At 40.7% G+C, this 25,235-nt stretch overlaps 1 protein-coding gene across 1 annotated transcript in view; it reads right to left on the bottom strand.

Moving 5' to 3' along the window:
• Positions 1-25,235, bottom strand: part of plxnb2a.1 (plexin b2a, tandem duplicate 1) — a 222,397-nt gene that overhangs the window by 33,486 nt on the left and 163,676 nt on the right. Inside the window, exons 10-20 of the mRNA XM_084910354.1 lie at positions 22,740-22,840; positions 22,323-22,449; positions 15,059-15,215; positions 13,606-13,714; positions 13,346-13,457; positions 12,186-12,287; positions 11,973-12,071; positions 6,242-6,329; positions 5,874-6,037; positions 1,905-2,053; positions 1,418-1,553 (exon numbers count right to left, since the gene is read on the bottom strand). Of these exons, the coding sequence (XP_084766480.1) occupies positions 1,418-1,553; positions 1,905-2,053; positions 5,874-6,037; positions 6,242-6,329; positions 11,973-12,071; positions 12,186-12,287; positions 13,346-13,457; positions 13,606-13,714; positions 15,059-15,215; positions 22,323-22,449; positions 22,740-22,840 (1,344 nt within the window). The remainder of the gene's footprint in view (positions 1-1,417; positions 1,554-1,904; positions 2,054-5,873; positions 6,038-6,241; positions 6,330-11,972; positions 12,072-12,185; positions 12,288-13,345; positions 13,458-13,605; positions 13,715-15,058; positions 15,216-22,322; positions 22,450-22,739; positions 22,841-25,235) is intronic.

The following is a 25,235-nucleotide window of genomic DNA, read 5'->3' as shown; positions in this document are numbered from 1 at the left end:
GTATATAAATACAGCGATCAGTTGTGGAAGTATTCTTTGTTTTCATGATTCAGCAACGCGTATTTCGGCAGTTTTTGTGTTTTTCTTCTGAGGGTAACTGCACATGTGTGTTTTTTGTGATTTGTGACTTTTCATTAATCGACCTACCTGTTCAAAAAAATCTGTAAAATACTCAAAATGCTCCTTGTAATCATAATGTTATCCAATTTCACCTCTAACACTCCGAAATTCATCACATTTGAGAAGCTAAAAGGAGTGAAAACATTTGGATTTTGAATATTTTTGAAACACGATGTGTTCTTGTTGATGAAAAGCCCAACATCGTGGCCAGCATGTTTATTAGTTTCATATTTCTGCGTAGACACTGAGACAAATCAGCAATGCAGTAATCTGAAGTTTCAACCCTGAGCTGAGTCGTAGCATTTAAAGGCAGTGACGCACTGCTGATGAACTAAATTAGTCATTTTGGTCTCAGCAGTTTGCTTTAATTAGCTTTTTGTCAGTTCAATAGAAACAAACAAGAAATATGAATGTGAACAGCGATATTCAAATTAAGCAACTGAGCTGAGTTCAAGAAACAAAACAGAACAGCAGGTGAAGCACATTTATTTTGATCATGTTTGTTTCTCCTCTTGTGCTATGCGAGGGTGGGCGGATGACTGGAAACTGAATGGAGTTTGGTGCGGCGGTGGTGAATTTGTATGCGAGGAGTATTTTCACGCACTGCTGCTTCTTTAGGGAGACGGTTTCCCTGCATCGCACCAGAGAAGGGCCGCATGCTTTTACTTTGTTAGAAACCTTTTAATGTTTCTGGGATTTGATCTCCGGGGTTTGAAGAACTTGTGTCAAACAATGTTCGGTGTTGCCTCAGAGACTTTGAGAAGGTTTGCACGCAGTGTCTGCAGGTTTAACTACACCAGACTGAACAGTTTTTTTTAAGCTTCCTGAAGTTGAACTAAGATGCTTTAAGACAGAAGATCAGGAGACATTTCTACAGCATTTCTAATAGCAAACTAGTGTACGGATAAGACACATGTTAGCTGTTAACATATGTGGGTTCTGATGTTCATTATGCTATGAAGCCTGAGCTGTATGTAAAGGAGCCTCTGGTGTTTTCAGGGGGATTTATCGGTTTATTACTGACCTTTGTTAATCGTCACTGTCTTAAATTATCAGCAGATGGAAAAGCCTGAAACAAGCTACAGAAACATCTTTCGCTTTAGTCTGCTGGCGTGTGAATAATACAAGCAAGGTCAGGCGTCTATCTACTGACCTATTTCTTTTTATCCATACCCACGATTACCCATAATTACCTTACTAGTAGACAAACCCCACACTCTTATTTTGAAAGTGCTGATGAGCACCTGGTACTTTCATGCGTTTCCTGACCGTGTGTTAGAGGAAGGTCTTGACGTACCCGGTAGGTAAAATAGACCTGAGATGTCCCAGATCGTTCTCCTTCAACTGTTATCTCCACTGGTCCGCTGTTGGTCCTTTCAAACGGGAGGTCCTGTGGTGGGTTTCGCTTCGCCGGGCCGATCTCACACACCACGCTGCCGACAGAGAACAACAGAGGCCGCGGTCAGTGCCCCTCTTGAATCAACCCCTTAATTGTATATTACATATGGAGATTACTTGCAAGTATGTAAGTAATCAAGTTTTGGGTCAGGCTAATAGATCAAAGCCTTCACCTGCGGGGCAGTGCCTGGTACAATCAACCAAAAAACCAAAATGACGTGCAGAACTACTAAGCTTCCACCTTTCTATAGATTTTTATCTTTAACTAATAATTCATGTCAGCACACTGCCACAGGTGCATGTGAAAGAGCTTCAGCTTAATGTGTAAAAGCAACAGATGTGCTTCTATCTGCATGTTAACGAGGCCGTCGCTCCTGTTAGATTACCTGGTCGAGACAGAGTATCTGTCCTCCTGGTGAATGCAGTCCACTCCGGCCACTGTGATCTTTTTGATGTCTTCCTTCTTTATTCCCATGTTGGAGCCTTTGATGGTCACTGAGATCCGGCCATTCAGAGGGCCGTACCGAGGGCTGATCTGGAGAAGGAAAGAAAAGACTGTTTGATATCACAGATCATAGCAGGAGAGCTGAAATTCCAAAACCTGCAATAATACCAGAGTTAATTTTTCTGTCAATCAGTCACACAAGCTCTGGGTAGAAACAGGTTTGAAAGGTCCTTACAGAATACTGCACAACAATCAAATATTAACAATTTTGGCTTCCTACAATTAAGCAAACGGTACCGAGTGATAATGAAGATGCAAAGCATTCCCCAAATCACAGAATGATGCATGCGCCACTCACAGCACACCAGTTTCTGCTTGGCCAAAGTGCCCAACAAATGAAGGCTTCAGGGATGCTTCAGGTGAACTTGAATGCTAATTAGAGTGTAGCACAGTGTAAAGGTGAAAACAGCGCCGTGCTGCTTTTATTTTAATGATAAGTGACCTACCGACCAATGAATACGTCCATTTTCTAAAACAAATATTCCATTAAATGCACTAGATGCTTTGCAATATTTAAAAACAATATTTTTTTCAAATATTTCAGATTTAATAAAGAAAATATTTGTATAATTCTGTGCTTTTTGGGGTTTTTCTCTCTGTACTACGACTTTATGAATTAAAGGGAAAAATCTGAAAATGGGAAAAAATATAAAGAAAGATAAAAAAACAAACTGTAAATATTTCTGCTTCCAATGTTATGACAATAATGTATAAATATTCATAAAGATGTTGAAGTACAGCCTGTGAAAACACATCTTCTGAAATAAAGGCTCCGCATATCTGCTTCAATTTGGGCCATCTCATCTTCAATTTGACGTGACTGCACGACGTATAAGATCAAATTCATCTTGTATATATTCACCTCCCTGTTGTCCTCAGCAAAGTCTGCTGCGGAAATAACTAACTTCTTCTGGCATAATCAGCCGCAGCCCAGAGGCAATCAAGACGGGGCCTGAAACAAATGACTGATGTTCCAGAGAAAATAGGAAACATACTGAAGCAGTGCAACCAAGGAGGAGACAAACAGCGAATGCAATATGGGAAGGAAAAAAAATTAGCTCAGTGACAAAAAGAGAAGAGATGAATTTGTGGAAAGATGTGGATTTCTAAGACCGTCCACACGGATGTAGGTGAGGGTTCGTGGATTCTTGCTTTGTTTTCTTTGATGTACAACTAAAAGGAAAAATCCTGAAGAACAAAATGTGTTTGATACTGAACAAAATGAACAAAAAAACCAAACAAAATTCAGTTTAATAAATTAGGACGGGGGTGTCCAACTCCAGGCCTAAAGGGTCGGTGTCCTGCAGGTTTTAGATGTGTCCTTGATCCAACACTGCTCATTTAAATTACTAAATTACCTTTGCAACATGTCTTGAAGTTCTCCAGAGGCCTGGCAATGAACTAATCACTTGATTCAGGGGTGTTGACCCAGGTTGATATCTAAAACAGGACACCGGCCCTTGAGGCTTCGGGTTAGACACCTGTGGTTTAGGAAGATGACCGACTGCCATCTCTCTCAAACAGATTGGTGAAAGGTTGCAAAGAATTGCTGTCTAATTTCTAAACCACGCAGATTGATTGCAATGTGCTGGCAATCAACCCTTTGCAAAAAGGGATTCGACTCAGCTGGATGCCAACTAGGTATTGGTTATTCCTCCTAAATAAAAGCAATCCTGCCAAGCGCCTATTTTCCAGTTAAACTGGTACTTAATGTAAGTAGAATTTCTATCTGTGTAGCTAAAAAAAGATTTGAAGTTTTGGCCAATTTATCACAGTTAATGGGTGTATTAACCCAAACAGACTGCATGTGATTGCCAGATTGGCCTCATTCAACAGCAAACTGAGAGCAGACCGACTGTCTGATTGCTGTTTTATCGCCATCTTGATGTGGCAAAGCTGCTTTGAGCTGAATCTGAGTGGCCGCAGACCCGATCCCCATCTTTGAAGCAACTATTTCAAAGGCAACGAGGTGGCAACTTCATAATTCTGGTTGTGCTACTTTAGTGTGACTGTAATGCATCTCACCCATTTAAACTGCAGTAAAGATAAAAATGTGTATTATTAATAGTGTGGCTAACTTGAATGGCCTCAATTAATTCAAGTGATTGGAGTCGACATAATGATCGTGGAGTGAAGTTGAATGCTGCCAATTAATTAATCTTTACTTCCAGCTTTAGTGTCTTATTTAATACTAATTAGCAGGTGTTTGCTTCTCTGTGTTGCACAAATATAGTCTGTGGATCCAGCTTGCTAACTAGGCGAGCCAGGGTTAGCTGATAACGTAACACTCCATTTCTTTAAAGATGATGATGATGGCCATCAGGTTAAAAGTGAGAAACTTTTAGGCTTTGCACCAAAAACTTGGATGCTGGCCAAGAAAGAGCACTCACAAAAATATGTTGGTGAGCAAATCAGGTTGTGCAAAGTGACAAAAATCAAACAGATCCATGTAAAATCATTCTTGTCCTCTGTCATCCATATGATTGCTTTCTATGTATGTTTTTTTTCTGCAGCCGCAGCACATTTCAGAACTGGTTGCAGTTTTCCCACTGCACTCTTTTCTACAAAGGACAACTTCACATGAACGACGGTGTGATTTATGTCAGTAGGTTTTCTCGTCTTCTGTTACGATGAGAAGGGAAAATGCAATACTGGCTCTATTAAAGGTGCTACTCACAGATCTTCTCCTGGATTTCTGCTTCTGTTAAATGACACAGCCACATCACAGCTCTGCGGTTTAATCTCTGAAATGCTGTGAGGCCACTCTCTGGTTCAGTGCAGATTATAAATGGAACATGCTGCAGTTTTTGTTCAAGTCTTTGTGGTTGTTATATTTGTGTGAAACTGAAGAATAAGACATTCTTTGTGCAGATCTTTTACTCAGTCCCAGGGATTCTCACCCAAAACTGGGATATCTGAACATGATAAAGCTCTCTTATTAGAACATTTTACCTGTGATTTTGCTGAATGATGAACAGAAAAATGTAGTGCTTTACCCAAAAAACATTGGCACAGACAACAAGAAATCATCCATCCAACATCCCCCTAAGTACTCATCCACCTTAAGATCACGGGAAAGCCCAAGGAGCCCATTCATGATCATAAACGAAGAAAGTTAATCAGAAAATGGGGCTACATTAAATGAGAAGTAAAATAAAAGCAGTAGGAATAAAATGCCTGGCTGTGAATTAGTCCACATGGTCTTAAAGATGTTCTATCCAGGCTGTGTGTTTTATTCATTTATGTATTTTTTGACTGTTTGGATTGATGGTTATTGGAGTCCAGTGGGTTATCCTTTTTTTTTTTTTTTTTTTTTTTAAACATATGAACAGGATGTCAATGTGAGGAAGATCTGTTTGAGAATCATGTTTCAGATTTTTGTGTGGACGATACGATTGCAGAGTTGGGGGAGAGTTGGTGCCCAAAGCAAAGGAGTTTAGCGAGAAGTGGACCAGAAGAGGGAAATTGCGGATACAAATGGCAGAAACTAGCTTCATCTGTTGGGTGTCTGGACTTTTCGAGAGCTCAGATATCTGGAGGAGCCTCAGAGTATGGTTGCAGGCTTTTCACATAAAAAGAAGCTGGGTGAGGTGAAAACATCTGAAGTAAACGATCCTGTTTATCCTGCTGCAACCTGCTTCCACATCGGATAAACAGACGAAAATGGATGAAAGGTTAGATGAATCTCACTGCCATAGTCTTACAGAGGGTAAAAGTTACCGCACATACATTTCACTCATTCAAACCCATCAGGCTCCCAAACATAGAACCAATCCTGTCCATAAAGAAGTTCCAACAGTGTTTCCTACCGACATGTCAGAGGTCGTGGCTTTGTGTTTTTATGACTCACATCAGTGATTTCTGGGTTGGGGCACTGCGCTGGCTGTGGTGAACGGCAGAGTTCCCGGTAAACGCAGCTGTGTGAGGCAGCGCACCAAACACACTGGTACTTGGAGTCGGCATGTTTACACAGGCTGCAGTCCTCTCTTCCCACTGAGCAGCTATACAGTACGACTGTTGGGGAGATGGCGGCAAGAAGAGGAGAGCAAGATGAAGAAGAAAATGGAGAAGAGAGGGTGAGGCTAATTATCATAATGCAGCTGGAAGTGAATTTGAAATGAGCAAAGGTGACACTAAAAACAGCGTGATAACTGCACTTTCACACTTTATCCTGATTTATGTGCGATTGTGAAGTGTCTGTGTTGGTGAAATACCAACCTGTCAGGGTGCTGTCAATCTTCCTGTCAGTGTCTCTGTCCTTGATGTGGAAGGATACGTTCACCTCCTGCTGCTCGTCGTATTCAAACTGCACACACAGACACACAGCCATGTTTCCATCACTTCAGAGGACATTTCATTAACTAAAAAATATGTTTCTGGAGACCAAAACCACTGCCCATCTTATCCAAACCGTAATCATAGTTTTAACTAAAAAAAATTAATGACTTATATTAAGAGAATCTAAAGTCCCAGTGGCGTTGTGGTGGTTGTGTCTTGGAAGGACATACACTGCAGCTTTAACCTAATACAACTACCTCATGGACTGAATATATAAAGGATGGACTTGGATAACACGCCGACATTCTACATTTGGTTTGTGGAGAGTTTCGAAGCCAGTAGTTCTGCGTTTTGGTTGTTACCCTCTTTGATTTTGAACCTGGCTCATACATTCGCAGCTTGTCAATTACAAGCTAGCCAAACCCTAAAATATACACAGTACAGTACTGTGCAGAAGTCCCGAGCCACCCTTCATTTCTTTACATGTTGCTAGAAAAATGGGACACGGGTGGAGCGATTTATTGAAACATGCAAATAAAACAGAGTTTGCACAATTCTAACAAGTTTAATAGTCAATATTTGGTGTGACCACCTTTATTCTGCAGCACAGTCTGAACTCTGTCAGGCGGCTTTCTGCAATTTTTTTTAAATAGTCTTCAGGAATAGTTCAACAGGCTTCCTGAAGGACATTCAAAGCTCTTCTTTGGTTGTTTCTGCCTTTTGTTCTGTTTTTTATCAGGATGATCACACACACAGACACAAACAGACACACACACACACACACACACAGCTTCAATAATGTTGAGGCCAAGCCACGACTCATAGTGTTCCACTGTGTGTTAGCTACCCAGGTAAGCTTTCTCTGCATCAGCAGTGTGTTTGGGATCATCGGTATGTTGAAAAACGAAGCTGTTGCCACTCAGATGTTTTCCAGATGGTGGATTAAAATCTGATGGTGCTTTTCTGTGTTCATAATACCATCAATTTTGACAAGATCCCCAACACCACTGGCTAAAATAAAGCCCCAAACCACAACAGAACCGCCACTGTGTTTTACTGAAGAAGCTCACTGTTGTGCCTCTCTCCTGACCCTCTAACAAAAAATATAAAATTTCTGTTGATTATTTTTTGTGTGATCTGGCACACCTCAGCCTTTTCTCCTTGTTTCACATCTACAACCGCTCTTCCACTGAGACCATTCTGATGAGGCTTCAATGAACAGTATATGGATCATCTGAAGGTCCAGATGTTTCTCTCAGGCCCCGTCAGGACTGCATGGTTTTTTTTCACCAGTTTCTAAAGAACATGTCTTTCAGATACGATTCATCTGATGTAGAAAGCTTCTGCTTCACCAGTTCTTTGGGAAGTTGGTGCAGAAATATAAATATATATCTAACAAACTGTTATCTTTGGCATTTTTCATGAATTCAACTAAAGAAATAGGAAGAAATGATTGCTACTAGCAGCAGGTACAATTACTGGACTAAAAATGAGTGAAAAAGCAGCCAACACCCTTCAAAAAGCCTGGAAAACTAATGCTTGAGACAACTTAAAAAAAAAAAAAAAAAAAAAAATCAAGAAAAACTGGCTCCTTGAAATAACAATATAAAGAAATGACGGGTGCCCAAGACTTCTGCACAGCACTGTGCCCTGTTTCCTGTTTTATTCAAAATATATGGATAATAATTTATGAAATAAACACAATGACACATGATGTTTATTGGGGTCCAAGATATTCAGTTCTTTTCTCTCACACTGCCATACAACCAAAGAGCAGAGCAGTCGCCTCCTGCTGGCTGTTAGAAAGAATGCAGGCTCAAGATACTGTCCAGTTGTTTCATTTTTCAGGCCTGGCAGCTACATCCATCTCTGATATAGTCTGATTCCACATCTGCTTTAATAACATAGGAAACACAGCACAGCACTAACTGGCAAGCGTCTGATTTAAGAGACATTTTAAAGACATTTTGCTGACATTTAAAATGAAAAACTCACGTACAAAGGAACACTTTTGTATTGCACAGTAAGTGCTTCCTTCATCACTTATCAAAATTCCCCACTGAGATTATGCAAAAAGCAGTGTGACACTGTTATCCAATGTTATGTCCATTGCATCATCTCCTGGAGCTTCCACTTCCTCTACCATGCAGAACACTTTAGTACAGGAGTTTTATATTTACGTGACGCCTACAAGTCCTTAAATGACAAACTGTCAGGCAGTTCCCAGAGTTTGTCCTCAATGCGGTTTGATCAGGTTACTTATAACACCAGGAAGACGGTGCTGCCTACATGTTAAACTCAGGGAACAGAGATTAAATGAAAGACTACAGCATGAGTGACTGGAGCCCGACACCTTTACAAGGTGTGTGCTGATGTGAATCCCCCTAATGCTCTCCTTTTTTTTTAAAAAAAATGCATGTCCCCACAACACGAGTAACACAATTAGACACACGCACACTTCCCCTCAGGTCTGCATTAACACAGAACAACAAAACCTTCCTCCCTATTTTGGAACTCCACACTAAATTACCTCGCCTCTATCCAACTGTGAAGGTCAGCACACACAATGAAAAAAGCAAAAGCAAAAGCAAACGCAAACACACACACACACACACACACACACACACACACACACACACACACACACACACCACTGTAGCCATAAATCAAGACAAGTTTTCTTCAGGATATGTGAAAAAAAAAAAGTGGGGAAAAAACTAAAAGAGAAAAAAAAAAGTATCATGTAGAGACAAATACCAGAGGTAATGAGAGGAAAACCTGCAGTGACACACACAAACATGAAAGCACACCCCCACACAGACACACACACTCTTTAACTGCATATTGGCAGACTTGGACTCAGCGTGAGGCAAGGATCAATGGAGGCAGAAAAGAGGAAAAACGGGGGGGGGTGTACGAGAGGGATGCGAGCAAAACGTCACTGAAAGAAACACACACGCACACACCTGCGGTTCAGTGAATCAGGGAAAATAATTATCCATCTCTATAGTCCATAAGGGGGCGCCATTGCACACATCAGTTTGACAGCACAATCAATGTGTGCTCAAAAAAAATGAAAACAGCTGACGAAACACATAAAACTAAACACAAGCACAAGATTTCAGAAGCAATGAACTAAACTTAGAGCTGCGCTCGAAACACTTTCTGACTCCCAATCATGTTCATTTACTCACAAATTAACTGCTAACGATACACTAATTGTCTAATTATCATTAATGATGCACTCCCTGATTTTTCTATAGCTTTCGGCAGCAACGGCGAGCTTGAAAACAAACAGAAAGCCGAGAAGCGGAGAGAGATTTCATTCTTTCTGGAGGCTGCTAATGGACGCAGCACAAGAATCAGAGTGGGGTTTTTTTTAAGTGGGTTTTAATTTGTGTACGTTAGCAAAGACACAGAAAAAGCAGCATTACTGTTCACATTCAGAGACTGCTTTCTGTTTTTATCTTGTCAGCTGATTCTTTCCTGTTCAGCACTCCTTTTTAGCTTTTATTCCCGTGCCCTTTTTAAAGGCTTTCAGTGGTTTCATAGCAGAGACTTTACTAAGTATTTGGATTATGTACAGCACTGTGCAAAAGTCTTAACCTACGACCTTCGACTTGTAAGAAGTCAGACCTTTCTTGGAATGTTTTGAAGTGGTCCAATAGTTCCCCATGCTTTCTAAGGGTCATTTAGACATTGGCTGTTTTTTTACTCATTATTAATCCGGTCCTTGTACTTGACCATTTTCAGAGGAATATTTTGGTTTGTTAAGCCTTTTTGCAGTGACCTGTCAATCACTCAAGCATTAAAAATTCACCCAACTCATGCAGCCTGTCAAAACTATTAGGCGAAAATTTCTCAGCCTGGTGTGTGTCCTTAAAAAAAAAAAAACATCTGAGGAGAGTGGACAAGTGGAGGACAGTGGCAGGCCTAAAAAACTAGCAGATCTGAAGAATCCAGCACAGCCTGACAGAGGTCCTGTCAAATGTCTGCACCCAGGATTATTTCCAGTTCTACATTTTTATTCAGGGACTCTACCTGTGTGAATTTATGTGATTTATATTTCTAAAAAATGCACCTTGTTGCTGACCTTCTGTCTTTTTCTAGTCACATTTCTTCAGGAAATGATGCTGAGTGTTGCTGCCGTAATGTTTTGTGCTGTAAATGTTATAAATATAGACAAGCGGGTGGAAAATATCACTATGTCAACTAAGGTTAAAAACAGAACAGAGCTTTGCAGTCACGAGGGTGAAATGACATGGCTGCATTAAGAAATGCTGTTCACCCTGCTCTCCGCTCAACATGTTCTCTTGATCCACTTTAACTCTTCCTTTATTAAAGCTTTCCGCATCTCTGAAGTCAAATTTAATTAAAGATAATCCTGAAAGCTGGAAATACAGCACGCCAAAACGAGGACAGCGTCAGTGCAAGCCGAGTTACACTGCAACATTCACTCCACTCCAAAAGTAGCACTGCTGTATGATTAACTAATCTTAGCATATCTGCATATTAGCAGCAGTCATTCAGTGATGATCTCTGTTCAGTCATGCTGACCTCCTGATGGAGCGTTCCTTTGAATCGTGGGATACCATCTTCTCCTTTTCTTTCAGGGAGGATCCTTCAGTGTATCCTCTTCTAAAGGAGGTAAATAAAGGAAGCCCTGAGGCACCTGTCCTTAGTGTTCAGAGGATCAAACCAGCTCGTATTACGGCTTAAAGACAGATCAGTGTCTGTGCATGTTCATCCAAGTCTTCTTTCAGATGTTTCACTTTCCACCCAAGAGCAGTCTTCATGAGTAAAAGAGGCCATCTACGTCGACGTGGACCGACCATCAGAGAACCGTAATGGCCTATTACACCAACTATCAGCCACCTTGACACCCCTTGAGATTCAGATGCTCAGACTCAAATGAGGACAGGGTGGGTCAATGAGTCTCAGGACCTCCTCTGAGGTGACAGCCTGACTAGGGGTTCAACATCTGGTAACCTTTTAGAACTGAAGAAGTCTTCGGGATAAGAGGTGACATGTCACAAACCTTCAATTCGCCTTCAACTGGTAGTTTCAGTGATTAAGAAACCCTGATGAAAACACTGACAACCTGTAACGTCACATTTACTCTAATTAGATGACTTTGTGTGCTTACATTCACAGCTGTGTGTCTGAGATGACCACATTGGATGGAGCGGTCTGAAGTCTGTGATTGGATCACAGAGATTACTTGCACATACACTGACCTCATTATGACCCCCAACTTGTCACGATGACTGCCATTCCCTGAGCCTGGTTCTACTGGAGGCATCCTCCTGTTAAAAGGGAGTTTCTCCTTCCCACTATCACCAAGTGCTTGCGCTCAGGGGGTCGTCCGGTTGTTGGAGATTTCTCATTATTATTATTATTATATGTGCTAAGATATGCTAAGGGTCTTCATCTTACAATACAAAGCACTCAGAGGAGATGAGTGCTGTAATATGGCACTATTTAAATAAAACTGAATTGAACTGAACTGAAAACCTTGGTCTTGTTTAACATGAACATGAGTTAACAGGTCTGCTTTAAGTATGAAAATCTGCACTGAAACCAGAATATTTGTCTTTTTTGGGCTCAAAGTATTTAATCTTTATCCCAAATTTTAACAAAGTTGTCCCCTCTTCATCCTCGTTATACTGACCTTATATCCTCTGAATCTGAACTTTGATGTCTCCTCCTCCTTTGCCACCTCCTGCTCGCTGTGTTTCATCAACTCAGTCCCGATCAAAAATGTCCGGTCCTGGAGAGACACACACGCACACACACAATTGAGAGAAATGATCACACAGATGATGTTGACGACAATATTTGGATGTTTATGAAGCAGTAAGTCAGCAGCTCTGACTGATCTCACCATGTAGCTGTCCAGGTTTCTTCCCTGGAAGCTGATGGGGATCTGGTAGCCCACAGGGATCAACGCCGGCTCCGGAGACTCAAACTGAGGACAACTGTCGGACTACATCACAGAAAGAGAAGCAGGAGCAGAAATATTAAGCTCAACAGCTAACAGCACAGTTCACACCTTCAAATACAATGTAAGTACTCATGGGGAAACAAAACACTTCAGGCAACGCTGTGAATTATCCATCCTCGAATCAAATCATCATAGCTCACTGTGAAACACTTCAGACACTTAATAACTCATCAATATAAACAGAGAAAACATTCAATTTCCTTGTTAATATTTGATTTTAATGATGAGCTTCGGCCACTCCATACTCTTTCGTCCCCATTACTAGGTAGACTTCATATGCAAGTTAGAGCAAATATCCTATTAGCTAATTATAGTGGTAAAACTGAGTACACCTGCTGGGATTTTCCCACATAACCACCTCTAGAGTTTACAGAGAATGATCCAAAAAAGAGAAAATATCCAGTGAGCGGCTTTTCCTCTTTAAGAGGAAAAGTCCATGTTGAGGAGAATGGCCAGACTGCCTCATGCTGATAGGAAAGGCAAAAGTGCTCAACTGACCACTTGTTACAACCAAGGTATGCAGAAGAGCATCTCTGAATGCACAACACATTGAACCATGAAGAAGATGGCCTGCAGCTGCAGAAGACCACGCTGCTTTCCAATCTGTTAGCTAAGAACAAGAAACTGAGGCTACAGTTTGCACATGCTCACCAAAATTGTACAACAGAAGTCTGGGAAAACGTTGCCTGGTCTTATCGATCTCAAGTCAGACAGCAGGGTAACACGAGAGCACTGCTCCATCCTGGCTTGTATTAACTGTTCAGGCTGCAGGTGGTGTGATAGTATTTGCTTGGTACACTTTGGGCCCCTTTATTACCAACTAAGCATCATCTAAACACCACAACCTACCCTGTCTGTCCCTTCAGATGGACGGACATGTGCATACCATCTACTAAAGGCTGCTTCTATGTACCATGTCACAAAACTCAGATCACCTCAAACTCTCTCTGAGGAGTGTTTCTAGCTCCTTCATTAATCTGTGCTTGAAGAATTAAAGCAGTTCTAAAAGGCAAAAAAGCTGCAGATTATTATTTTATTACCTGTTGGGGTTTGATTATGTAATCTCCATTCACATTATGGTCGTCGTCACTGCAGCTGTGAGTCTGAGCGTCCCACTGACAGCCCCACTTACTGGTCACACACGCTATACACCTGAAAACAACGAGAAGTGCGTGCCATCACACATCTGCTTTAAGTATGTAAAGCGGACGTGTGATTGGGGATTTATACATGCGTGTATACTTTTTCGGTATACACACACGTATATATGGGGGAGGGGAGGTTACATTATCCATCTTACGGTGTATTTTGGTTCTTCCTGACGGTGGCAGCACAGTTGTAGAAGTCATACTTTCCTGACGTCACCTCGATTGAATTCACCACAATCCTCATGGGAACTGACACAAAGTCTATACACACACAAACACACACGCACACGCATTAAAATCAAGGTTTTGTTGGTGTTGTTTTTCCTATTAACTGTTAAAGGAGCAATTTACCGAGAGTCAAACAAAGTAAGTTTCCATGATGCAACCACTAACAGCCGGCTAACTTAGCTTAGCATCAAGACTGCAAAGCTTAAGGAGGGAGGAGGCAGGATATGGCTAACTTTGGTCAACAGTAATAAAATTCCAGCTCCTTTGTTTATCAGTTTATATATCAGATGTTATTTTATTATACACACGTGAGAGTAGCATATGCTAATATTTATATCTTTATATTCTTCACATTTCAAGAGTGTGCAATAAAAAAAATTACACTAGCACTGTATTCACCAATTTGCTGTATTTTGATACAAAATGTAAAAACATTGGCTTTACTGTTAATATACTTTTTTTCTGTTAATTATTTCTCCATTTATTTCTGTTATACTACATTAATAAATGGCCTAATAACCTTAACCAGGTTACCACTAATACGTGGCACAAAATAAGGGTCAATGTTAGGAGGCAATGTCTTTTAAAAGGGCAAACTGCAACACCTACATTTTATATTTAAAGGTTTTTTAAAATACAGCTCACTTTCTTGCTCCTGGAGCACACAGCTGATAACAGTTACACAGTTACCCTCTTTTTAATATAAAAACAGACAGAACTTATTGTACACCTGAGTAAAAATACAATAGGATTTTAAAATAGTTAGGTTGAGGTAGCTCCAGTCTCGCTGAGAGGAAGCCAAATACATTTACACAGCACCTTTCATCAACAAGGCAGTTCAAAGTCATTAAAATGCATGAGTATGAGATGTAAACAAACAGTAGGTAATAGAAAAGGAGATACACAGTGTGCTATTAGGATTTAAGACGAGCCAAATAAAAAAGAAAAACAATAAGAAAAATACATCAAACCGGAGAATAAAGATAACAGTCCAGCTCAAAATATGAATGAATATTCCCAAATCTAATTAAATAACAGGAGGAGTTGGAGAGCATGTTCCATGTTTGTGGACCTGGATCATGATCCAGCTTTGGATAGCTTGAGTAAATGATGCAATAACTCAAACTTAGCACTAATTAGCAGATATCAGTGTGTCTGTTCACTTTACACATACCACTTTCTAACCAAGGTAATACCTTAGCTTTTCCACATTCTCAACGGGTTCTTTTAGGATATTAACATGATTGTGGATTCTAGTTTATGCTTATATGTGTTTTTATGATGTGTAATTGAGTGACAGTCCACTCCAATCCAATCCAATCCAAAGTCCATATACTGAAAACAAACTATCTGTGCATCCTTCATCTGTTCACATACCCTGCTGGTCAGGAGTGGCTGGGATTTCCACAGGGTCGGGCAGCGAACAAGTAACCTGCCTGCCATGTTTCACGGCTCCAGTAAAGAAAGAGCCAAAAACGCACTGCAAGTCATCAGACGGCCTCAGTGCGGGGAGAGCAGGTATGCTGATGTCCACCTGGAGACAGAGTGCACAAATTAAAGGAGTTATGAGGCACAATAAGGGAGAAAGAGAGAGGAGAGTTAGAGATGAACCCGAGAAGGAAAATGAAAGCAGAGAAGTAATTATATTTCACCTCACACCTCAACTGGCTGCGGGGAGATAAAGAAACACGAGAGGTGTGAGCCACTGCTAGACAGAGAAAAGGGAGTGTGCTTTCTGTGTACGAGTATGAATTACAGAATAAGACGGGGTGTGACAGAGTAATTAAGATAGGAGCCGCAGTATGCATGCACTGTGCAAAGGTTTGAGGCAGTTTCAGGCATCATCACGCAGAGGACTGACCTGATGAATTTACTGTATTATTAACAGCAGCGCTTGCAGAACTAACACCAAGACCTAAGTCTTATATCTTTTTAAATTTCTCCTCTAGGAAATGGTGGCAATGCATTTTTATAAAGTTATACATGACATTGTAATATTGTTGTCATATTTTTATTACACCTGGACATTCACCTGTTTTATTAAAAACAAACAAACAAACCCAGTCGTAATATTTATTTTTGTTAGTTTGGCTAATCGACATTGAACACATTGAGCAGACAGATTAATATGATGGTATAGATAATCCAGTTCAGAGATGCACTGCTGCTCAACAACTAAGAAAAACATGCACAACACAGCAACAGTTTGGTAACCCGGAGACCACCCGTGGCTGCCCCTCTGATCTGCAAAGCACCAGAGCCCTACAGCTCCTGCTGCGCGTGGTGAGCCCACAGGAGGGCAGCGTCTGCAGTCGCTGATTACTTCTGGATCTGCGTTCCTAATCCCACCTAAGGCTATGAGCTACGGGTAGCTACTGAAAGAGTAAGATGGTGGATGCAAGAGGCTGAAATGAGCTTCATCCAAAGGAAAGGAAGTCCAACCAGGGCAGAGCCAGGAAGGAGACTCTGGAGGGATGAAGTCTCTTTGCTTGCTTTAAAATTTCAGTATAGCCTCCACAAATGAAGTGGTGGAGGAGACCGCTGCTGCCCTTGCGACCAGGATCTGGTCAGGGCCATTAATTACACTTGGCTGGATACTCAACTCCATGGAAGAGTTCAACTCAGGATTCTTTAAGTGCCACACCTCTCTCTTATAGTGTCTCAAAGACTTAAAGACCTTGAACTGTAATTTCATACTTTGAAATCCAGGTTTTTCTATATTTGGTCATGAAATCCTCAGAAACTTATAACAGGGACTCATTCTGGATGACCTCCAGCATTAATATGGTCTGAGAGAGACTGACATTGATGAAGTCTCTTGGATTAGTGACTAAATGTTTTTCCCCACAGAAATCGCTACGTCCAGATGAACAGAATCAACTTTTTGGGGATTTCCTTACCTGGATGATTGAGAATGCATCAAGACACATTCTAAGCTTGTAATTCCTTATTATCAGGTTGTTCTTAAAGCTCCATGAAAAGCCTTCAGTGTATCCAAAACACTGCAGCAGGACTGCAAACAGGAAAAGAGAGAGCCTATTTCTCCCATATTAGCTTCTCTTCATTGTCTTCCTGTTAAGCCCAGAGTTGTATTTCAAATCGTTTTCCCTGCCAAACTGTAAAGAGCTGATGTTATCATATTATCCCACCTAGATGGAGCACGTCACTCTCACTCTCATGTCAGTCTTCATAAACATCTATCTACTGCCAGTTTGTGTTCAGGTGACAAACTCGTGGCTTCAAACAGTGCTTTTTGACCTCTTTGGGATGCTGCTATAGCCTCAGGGTATCATGGACTTCACCCTTTCATTTATCCATGCTTTTATATACCACTAAAGGCACTTTCAGCTGTTCCTTCATTTACCAAAGTGTTGCCACACAGGATTTGACTTGGCACAAATTTTACACCAGATGCAGCCCTCCCATTTATCCAGGTTTGGTACCTGTTCTGAGAGAACACCAGCTTGTGACCCTTAAAGTCCGGGTTTCAAAGAGGGAAACTTTCACCTGTAAGTCATGTGTGTGTTAACCATGTTACCATTTATATTCCATAATTACCCATTTACTACTCTCTGCTGTAGATTGGGCCCTGTGTGCTTTTGTAGGCACCCTTGGCAGGTCTCTGAAGCTGCACCTTACTGGTCCCATACAGCTGTGAGGTGTTTGTTACATCCCAGTAACACCAGCAGAAACTCTGCCATTCAGCTGAATTTGTGTTTGTGCCCATCTGATTAGCCTAAGTCCGTGACGTGTCTGACTCTCTGTGCATATACATGTGAGTTTTTGTGTGTGAGAGTTGCGGTGATAATTGCTATTCATTGGCACTGTTCAAACATCAGCTCCTCATTACTCTGTGCTGACCTCAACTGATTTAAATTTTGCTGCTGAAGTTTTAATTTCAAACTTTTTGATCTTAGCGAAACTATCGGACCAGAGAAGCCCCTGGACGAAGTCACCTGGGACGCTTTCTTCTTTTTAAGTATGTAAAATCTCGAGAAGAAAGTTTTTCCTTCTTTTAAAGCTAAAATCCAATTGTCTTATCAGGTTCAAATCACAAACTAGGGGCTGCAACGGAGGCGATAGCACCAAATTTCCCAATTAAGATGCAACAGATTTATCTGTCTGGTCTCAGAAGATTGTTTGCCGGGGTTTAACATACAGAGTCTTCTGATCAAAGGAATATGAGCTCAACTCCTTTCCACCAGAAACTCACGTCACCTCAAAAGGATTCTGACGTTCAAATTAAAATACTGAAGCAAAGAGCAACGTTTGACACCTTTTCAATTTGCAGATCAGAGTTTCTGATTGTATGTGCGACTTTACGAGATTACAGCAGCGCTATCTGAAGCACATAATTAATTAAAATCAGATACAGGCAGGGCTGCAGACGTGACCTGAACTTGACTGCAGACCTAACTCTCCAAAGACTTAATACTTAATGAAAAAAATTACAGACCTGAAAAACAGAAAAAGATAACAGCTTAGAGTAGAAACACATGTTTAGGAAGCTCAAACTGTTATTGCGCCATCATCTTCTTGCTCCATAATCACCTTTGCTGGTTTGATAATCCCAAAATTAACTATTTCTAAAAAGGCCTTAACTGTAATACTTAATTAAAACCCCAACCTTCTTATAGCATCTAAGTCAGGAGGGGCATTTAACCTTAAGACACACGAAACAGGAGCTTACAGCGATGTGTTTCACTCCCTAGTCTAACCTCCTTCCTGTGATTTGTTTGCAGTATAAAGATGTCACACATCCTTGATTGGAGCAAATGTTGCCAATGAACACAATCAGGGCAGCAATTACTTCCCCCCCAAAACATATTCAACAAAGGAAATCAGATGAATATAAACATAGTTTGAAGTGTGGCACATTACTGCATGGCGCTGGTATTAATTAGGCGCTGACAAGACTGGGTTTAACTTTTGTTTAACTCTTTTTGGGAGGGGTTACTTTTTAGCTACACAACTTCCTCAGTTAAATTGCTTGTGTCCTGTCTTTCTTGAGTTAGTTACTATAGGTTGAAGATTTGTTCTGTTTGTACCCCTGTTATAAAGAAAGTTTCAAGGACTTGTGAGAAAAGTACACCCTTACTGCTTTCACAGAAATTATGAGGATAAGCACCATCGGGTGCTGCGAATCTTTTGTAGGTTTTGTCGTTTTCTTAGCTCCCTCTCAGACTCTACAGGCCTCAGATGTTAAACATTACAGATCATTAGTTAAAATTAGAAAAAGACTCAACAAGTATGGCTTGTTTGGAAGGCTTGCCAGAAGAAAGTGGCTTCTCTCAAAATGTGGAAAAGTTTGGCCATAATGGACAGCACAATGCTGGGAGAAAACTAAACGCAACATATTAGCACAAATGCCTCATACCAGCTGTCAGCACGGTGATGCTGATGTTAAGAAAGCTGCGAATAACAAATGCCCACAAATATTAATGAACTAAAGCAATGCTGAAAGGGGGAGCTATGATGTGATAAACTCATAAAGTCACACAGAAAACCACTGCTTCAAGTTATTGCTGTTAAAGGTAGCTCTATTACGCTACCGCTACTCATGGAGGGTCCTTAGCTTTTCACAGGACTGCAGAGCTCCATGATAAATAATATAAAAAAGATCAAATAGCTTAAAAAGAAAAAAACTTGGTACATTTAATGTTTGACTTGAAGACTTAACTCTCCCGCTGCCCTGAAGGACAACATCTGCTTTTATACTTTGGACTTATCTTGATTAACTTGTAACTTTGCCTCACACAAACAAATAGACAAATATAAAAACTGGTTTGAAAGTTTCTGTATTTACGACTACCACCTACTCGTATTTGCATAGCGTTTATCATAGCCTCACCTGATTGCATTATCACGCAGCCATAATGTTGTTTTGTCGTCTCATCACATCTGATGAGAACAGTGAAGACTATGGTGCCAAAATAAACAATCACCAATGTTATAATCTACATACAAAACATTTTTACCCTCACAGCAACTTCAGTCGTTTCATGTCATTCAAACTTGCGACTGCTGAAACTCTTAGAGCTGAATTTTAGTCCCTAAGAATGCATAATGAACTAGATTTTATGCAAGCCGGCTGCATCTGCTGGATAACACCTGAGATTTGGAGTAGAAATATCACGATGTGGGGACGGCGTCGGTGGACAGCGTGGTGCTGCACGCGTTGAAGGACGACGCGTCTTTCTGGCACATCAGCTCTTTGATCAATCCCTCATTAATTCAGAGAGTGAAGCAGTCATGTTAAGATGTATTGACGCAGCGCAGCATTCTCTGCTGGTGTTTGGTGTACTCCATAAAATTGCTGCTACAGCATTTCGATTTTGAATTTTATAGCGTTACATAAATTAGCTGCTCAGTGTTACTTTAATGCTGTTGGCCAGGATCATTTTTGCCTCCTTGAAAGTACAAGATAAAGTTTTATTAAGGCGGCTGGTACATAATGACAACACCTATTCAAAGACAGAAACTTTTAAGTTTTAGGCGTTTTAAAAATGCCACGTAGGAGCTACAAGTTCGTACCATGTTATTAAAGGGTTTAGATGTTGGCGTCTCCTGTTTGAAACAAATTTTTATCTTTAAAATCTAAAACACGAGCAAAAGTATCAGTCTGAGAGTAAAAACCCTCCTATTTGTTTTTATACTACTACTACTTCCATTTGAAGTTTGCTTTGAGGACACTTTCTGTGCCTGCAGAAAATCCATGTCTACCATTATGCTGTAGCAGGTACACACAGTAAAGTGTTTGTAAATGCACGTATATAGACATCCTTGCATACACCCTCTAACGATGCAGAAACAATACATGCTTGCAGTGGCTAAGGACCAGACTGGAACTGTGTGTTTGTCTCCTCTAATGAAAGCTGCTAATAGCAGCTGATCCCCTGCAATTACAGCTGAGCATTACTTACAAAAGCCATTATTACCTAACTTTATGCATTAACAGGTTAAACAGCCACAACATTTTTACCACTGTGTGGAAGCCTGGGTCAGTTCAGACTAACATTAACCGCTCTATGAGTTAAGAATTTATTCAACATAACACCATTAATGTTATAAGTTTGCTGTATTAGTATTCAGATAAATGTGACTTTCAAAGTCAATTTTTTTTGTTGACCTGCTGTTTACTGATAAAAAAACAAAAAACAAAACAAAATGTGATACTGGTGCTATATTCCTATTATGTGGGAGGAAAACTAAAGATGGTATACTTTATGATTGCTGTTGAACACTTTAACCATACTGACAAAAGACTGTGAAATTGGGATCTGATGATAGAATCCATAAGAAGACGATATGTATCCTCACTGATGGTAAGGACAATGCCAGCTAAGGCCTCAGTCCCCTTGGCTGCCTTTGGTTGCTAGGGAAAAATGTATATTCCCAATGGGTTGCCAAGTGGTTTTTGTAAGTCGCTGGCTGTTGCTAGGTGAAGTTGGTTGCAAAGAGGGTGCTGCACCAAAAACCCCCTTGTGCTTGACTGCTAGCAGACTACCACAGTCACCTGTAGTTTGCATGGATGACACCGACTTGTCTGCAAACACTTGCTAATTGAGCACAGTCTTTCAGAGTGTCTGTCAGTATCAAATGATCAAATAAGTGTACAGAATGAAATCTGAAAAAGTGCAACGAAAACCAGAAATGGAGACCTTAGGGACTAGCTGGCAAGTGTTTGCAGACAAGTAGGCATCTACCATGGAAACTACGGGCAACTGTGACAGTCTGCTAGTGGCCAAAGCAATCACCTAGCCTCAGCGAGCAAAACCCAGCAATCTCTCGCCAACTGGTCGGGGGAGTATACGTTGTTCTGGAACCATCAATGTATTTACTTTATTAGTAAAACTAGTTCCAGACGTTTAATGTCAAATAAACTGCGACTGACTCACTATATCACATTTGTTTTTATGTGCTCAAAATCGGATTTTTAAAATTGAGGGTACAAATCAGCCACTCCTGCTATGTGAACCTTTTTGTAACCATAAACTTGAATATTTGCCATGAGCGGACATGAGGCTGGAAGATTACCGGACAGAATTAATTGACAGCAAGTTACAACAAGAAAAAAAAAATCCACAGCTTATTACAGTAACATGGAAATGTTTTTAGGATGGTTAACCGCAACAAACTGTGTTGGCTGATCTAATCATAGATCAATCTGTGTCGCTGTTGGTGCTGCTCCAACATGATTTTCCAAAACTAGACACCATCAGCAGTTTCTGGGTGTGATGCAACATTTCCAAGAAGCACATTTTTCACTTTCTGAGTTTCATCAGCCTGAAAACTACAGAGCTGTTTTCAAAGGAGCTGTCAGCACAAACAACGATGCAATATACATCTGGCTTGCATAGAGGAATTGTAAATTATAATGTTGCTGTGCATCAAAAAATGTCTTTATCTCTCTGTAGCTCCCCTGAGGGGCCCTGAAGATCCATGTACCAGAGGTTAGAAAGAAGTTTGAAATGCTGCTGACAGAACAGACAAAGAGCCCTCCACCTCTGCCAGAGTTTCAGCTTTGAGTGGTTTAAATTAAGCAGAGCTCAGCAAGAACTGATCTTAGCTCAGGGGGGTTCCAGCACACAGAAGAAAAGATTCACAGCAATATGCATGCTCTTGTATAGCTCCCTCATACCTGGTCTGTCTTCTTGCAGCTGAGGTTCGGCGGGTTGAAACCCTGGATCTGCACACACTTTCCATCTGGTGACCACAGCCAGGTGTTCAGCTCTGATGACCTACCGCAGTCCTGCTTCCTGGTGCACCTGTGAACCGAGCAGATGTTAAAGAAAGAACAAGTGACAAAATGAATATGAGCTTGGCTTTATAAGGTGGTAATATTAAGTTGGTGTTTCCCGAGTCATACAGAGTTAGTTTTACATCATAAATGTGCACAAACAAACCGACACAGCCTTTGTTTTAGAAAAAAGGTTCTTCAAACCTTAAGGCACCATAACAAGTATGCTTGTTTGTTTGTTTTCTACACTCGTTTTTTTTTTTTTTTTTTTTGGGGGGGGGGGGTAGCTGGTCTACAAGCTGCTCATGTGCGACTCACTTTCCCTCCAGGACACACCAGCCACAGTACGGGTCCTTCAAACCGATGCAGGAGTGGCAGCTCGTCTCCTGCTGGCAGGCTTGGACTGGAACCTTGGTGATCTGCACACATGTGACAGGCTTTTATTGTGAAAGTTCCGTTCTATTAAACAACTTACAGGAGATGAGGGAAGAGGAGAAACCTGATAAAGACTAAACAAAAAAAAACAACAACTTTCAACCAGGGAAAAATATTTTCAAATGATGGTAAAAATAAATCTGATATTAGCTCAGCTTGGAGTGTACACACTATGATTATCACTTAGCAGTTAATGAGCATCATTTCATAAACCCCATTTCAGTTACTTCTACAGCACTGATTGCCTCGTGTTTTTGTGAGCTAACTTGTGCTCTTATTTAAAACCTGTGAGATGGGGCATCTTTATAAAAGTTTAAAACATATGGATGGGCCAATTTAACACCGGCAACGGAGGGGGGTGGCAAGAGCCCGAGAAATGCTCCGTGCTCTTCTGGTGATAAATACGTTTGGGTCGCCTTTTAGCAGTTATGTGTTTACATTTTGGGAAACTTAGATCTATTAATGAGGTCAGCATATGTGCAAGCACTCCATGTGAGCCAAATTTTCAAGCTTCAGACTGTAAACAGTTTGATTCAGATACTTTCTGTCTATTCTCGGCTCTTGTTGTTGTTGTTGAGAGTGGATATTCCTAATATGGTCTTATAATGCACTTAAATCTGACTTTGAGCACTCACCTATTGCTCATAACTTCTGCTCACAAGAGGCAGCCAATCAGAAAGACTATGGCTTTGAGGTCGAGGAGCTAAAATGGCCCATTTGAGAAAGAGCATGAACTATGGGGGCACAGCTAGGTTCAGCATAAGATTAACAAAGCTTTATCTGGAATAAATAAAGTGAATAAAGAATTTGAAATGACAATAATCACTCCACTTTATGATATCTGATACTGAATAAATCTTCAAATTAAGACCAGTCCAGTTAATGGATCTGGTGAGATTGAGGCGAATGAAAAAGGATGAGGAGGAGGAAGAGTAATAGTAATAAAAGAGTCCACAAAGAAAGACCAGCACGAGGATTTGAACCCAGAAACGTCTTGCCATGAGGCGACGGTGCTAACCAGTCCACAAATGTTCCACCCATTTTTAGAGGCAGGACTCGGGATATAATAACATATCATAAAACATTACAAAACTGAATTAAGGAATTAATACATTTACATATTATTAGAACAGATTAATACTGTAACAATGTAACAGATTAAAGTTAAATTCAATACCACCAGCAGCAAAATTAAAGTATCGTAAAGTATCCTTTTACAGTGATTTACTAGCAGGTTTATGGCATTTATTTGTGACATTTGAGAAAATGATATCCTCCCGAAGTCTATATCACTCCGGATACCTTCAATATTTGTTTAACATCTGTAATTTCATGTCTGGCTCACTCATGACTCTCAGCAGGAGTGTAAAGTTCTTCTCTGGCTTTGTCCCACTGGATGTCCATGAGTATTACACACGTCCTTTCATTTTCTGATGGCTAAATGTCATCAGGCTCGATCAATTAAATTACTGAAGCGCACAGTCAATATTTAATTCCCCACCGATCGCTGTAATGCTAATGGGGTCACAATGGGACGTGAGCTTGAAAAGCAGGCACAGGTCCTACACCAGAGTCCAGAGGACACCTGATGATCAGCCTTTATGATCGTTTCTGTTTAGTAAATTAGGATGTAGGTCTTCTGACTGATTGCATTTTTACTCTTACAGCTTCACTTTCAGTGATTGGTTTAATGGCTTACACTCAAGTGATTCACGTGACTGATGTTTTACGGTTCTAACAGATCTGGATCATTTGACATGGAGCATAAATAATCTTTTACGCAGACCGCCTATTAGTATTTTCGATTTTCCTTTACTGAGCAGTATTTTCTTGTAATTGAAAAGCTTGCATTGACGGTATTTCAGTGGAGAACTTTTTCCAACCAGCGGTGGAAATAATTTTCCTCTCTGACATGAAGAGGGCGGCCTAATAAATTTAAATGAGCAGATGGAACAAGCTCGGGTATCGTCACTTGACTTGATCAAAGTAAATTGCCCTCCCGAAGTGCTTTCTAATTAATTCATTTCTAAATCAATAACATCTTTTTCACTTCGCGGAGAGTGATGGCGACCGAAAGATGAAAGGACAAAGGAAAGAAAGACAGATGAAGAGAAAAAGCCGAGTGGAAAACAAAGGGAGCCGTGGAGAAAGGGAATGAGTGAATAAATCAATGGCTGACTTCTGTGTGGTAATGCAGACGGATGTATTGGTGTTATTCGAACGGATGAATAAATGATCAAATGAGACAGACAGAATAAATGAAAGACTCATTAAGTCTCCGGCCTGATGGATGAAATGGAAAAAAAGCAGGAGTAAGCACACGACAGAGTCCCTGACCTTCGGTTTGAGGTGACACAGAGGCGTTGGATGAATGGAAGG

The sequence above is a fragment of the Perissodus microlepis genome, chromosome 17, assembly GCF_051167445.1.
Source record: "Perissodus microlepis isolate ML-2025 ecotype Zambia chromosome 17, ASM5116744v1, whole genome shotgun sequence".
NCBI classification, from domain to species: Eukaryota; Metazoa; Chordata; class Actinopteri; order Cichliformes; family Cichlidae; genus Perissodus; species Perissodus microlepis.
Note: the sequence above shows the minus strand (reverse complement) of the source record. Positions and strands in the feature narration are given on the sequence as shown.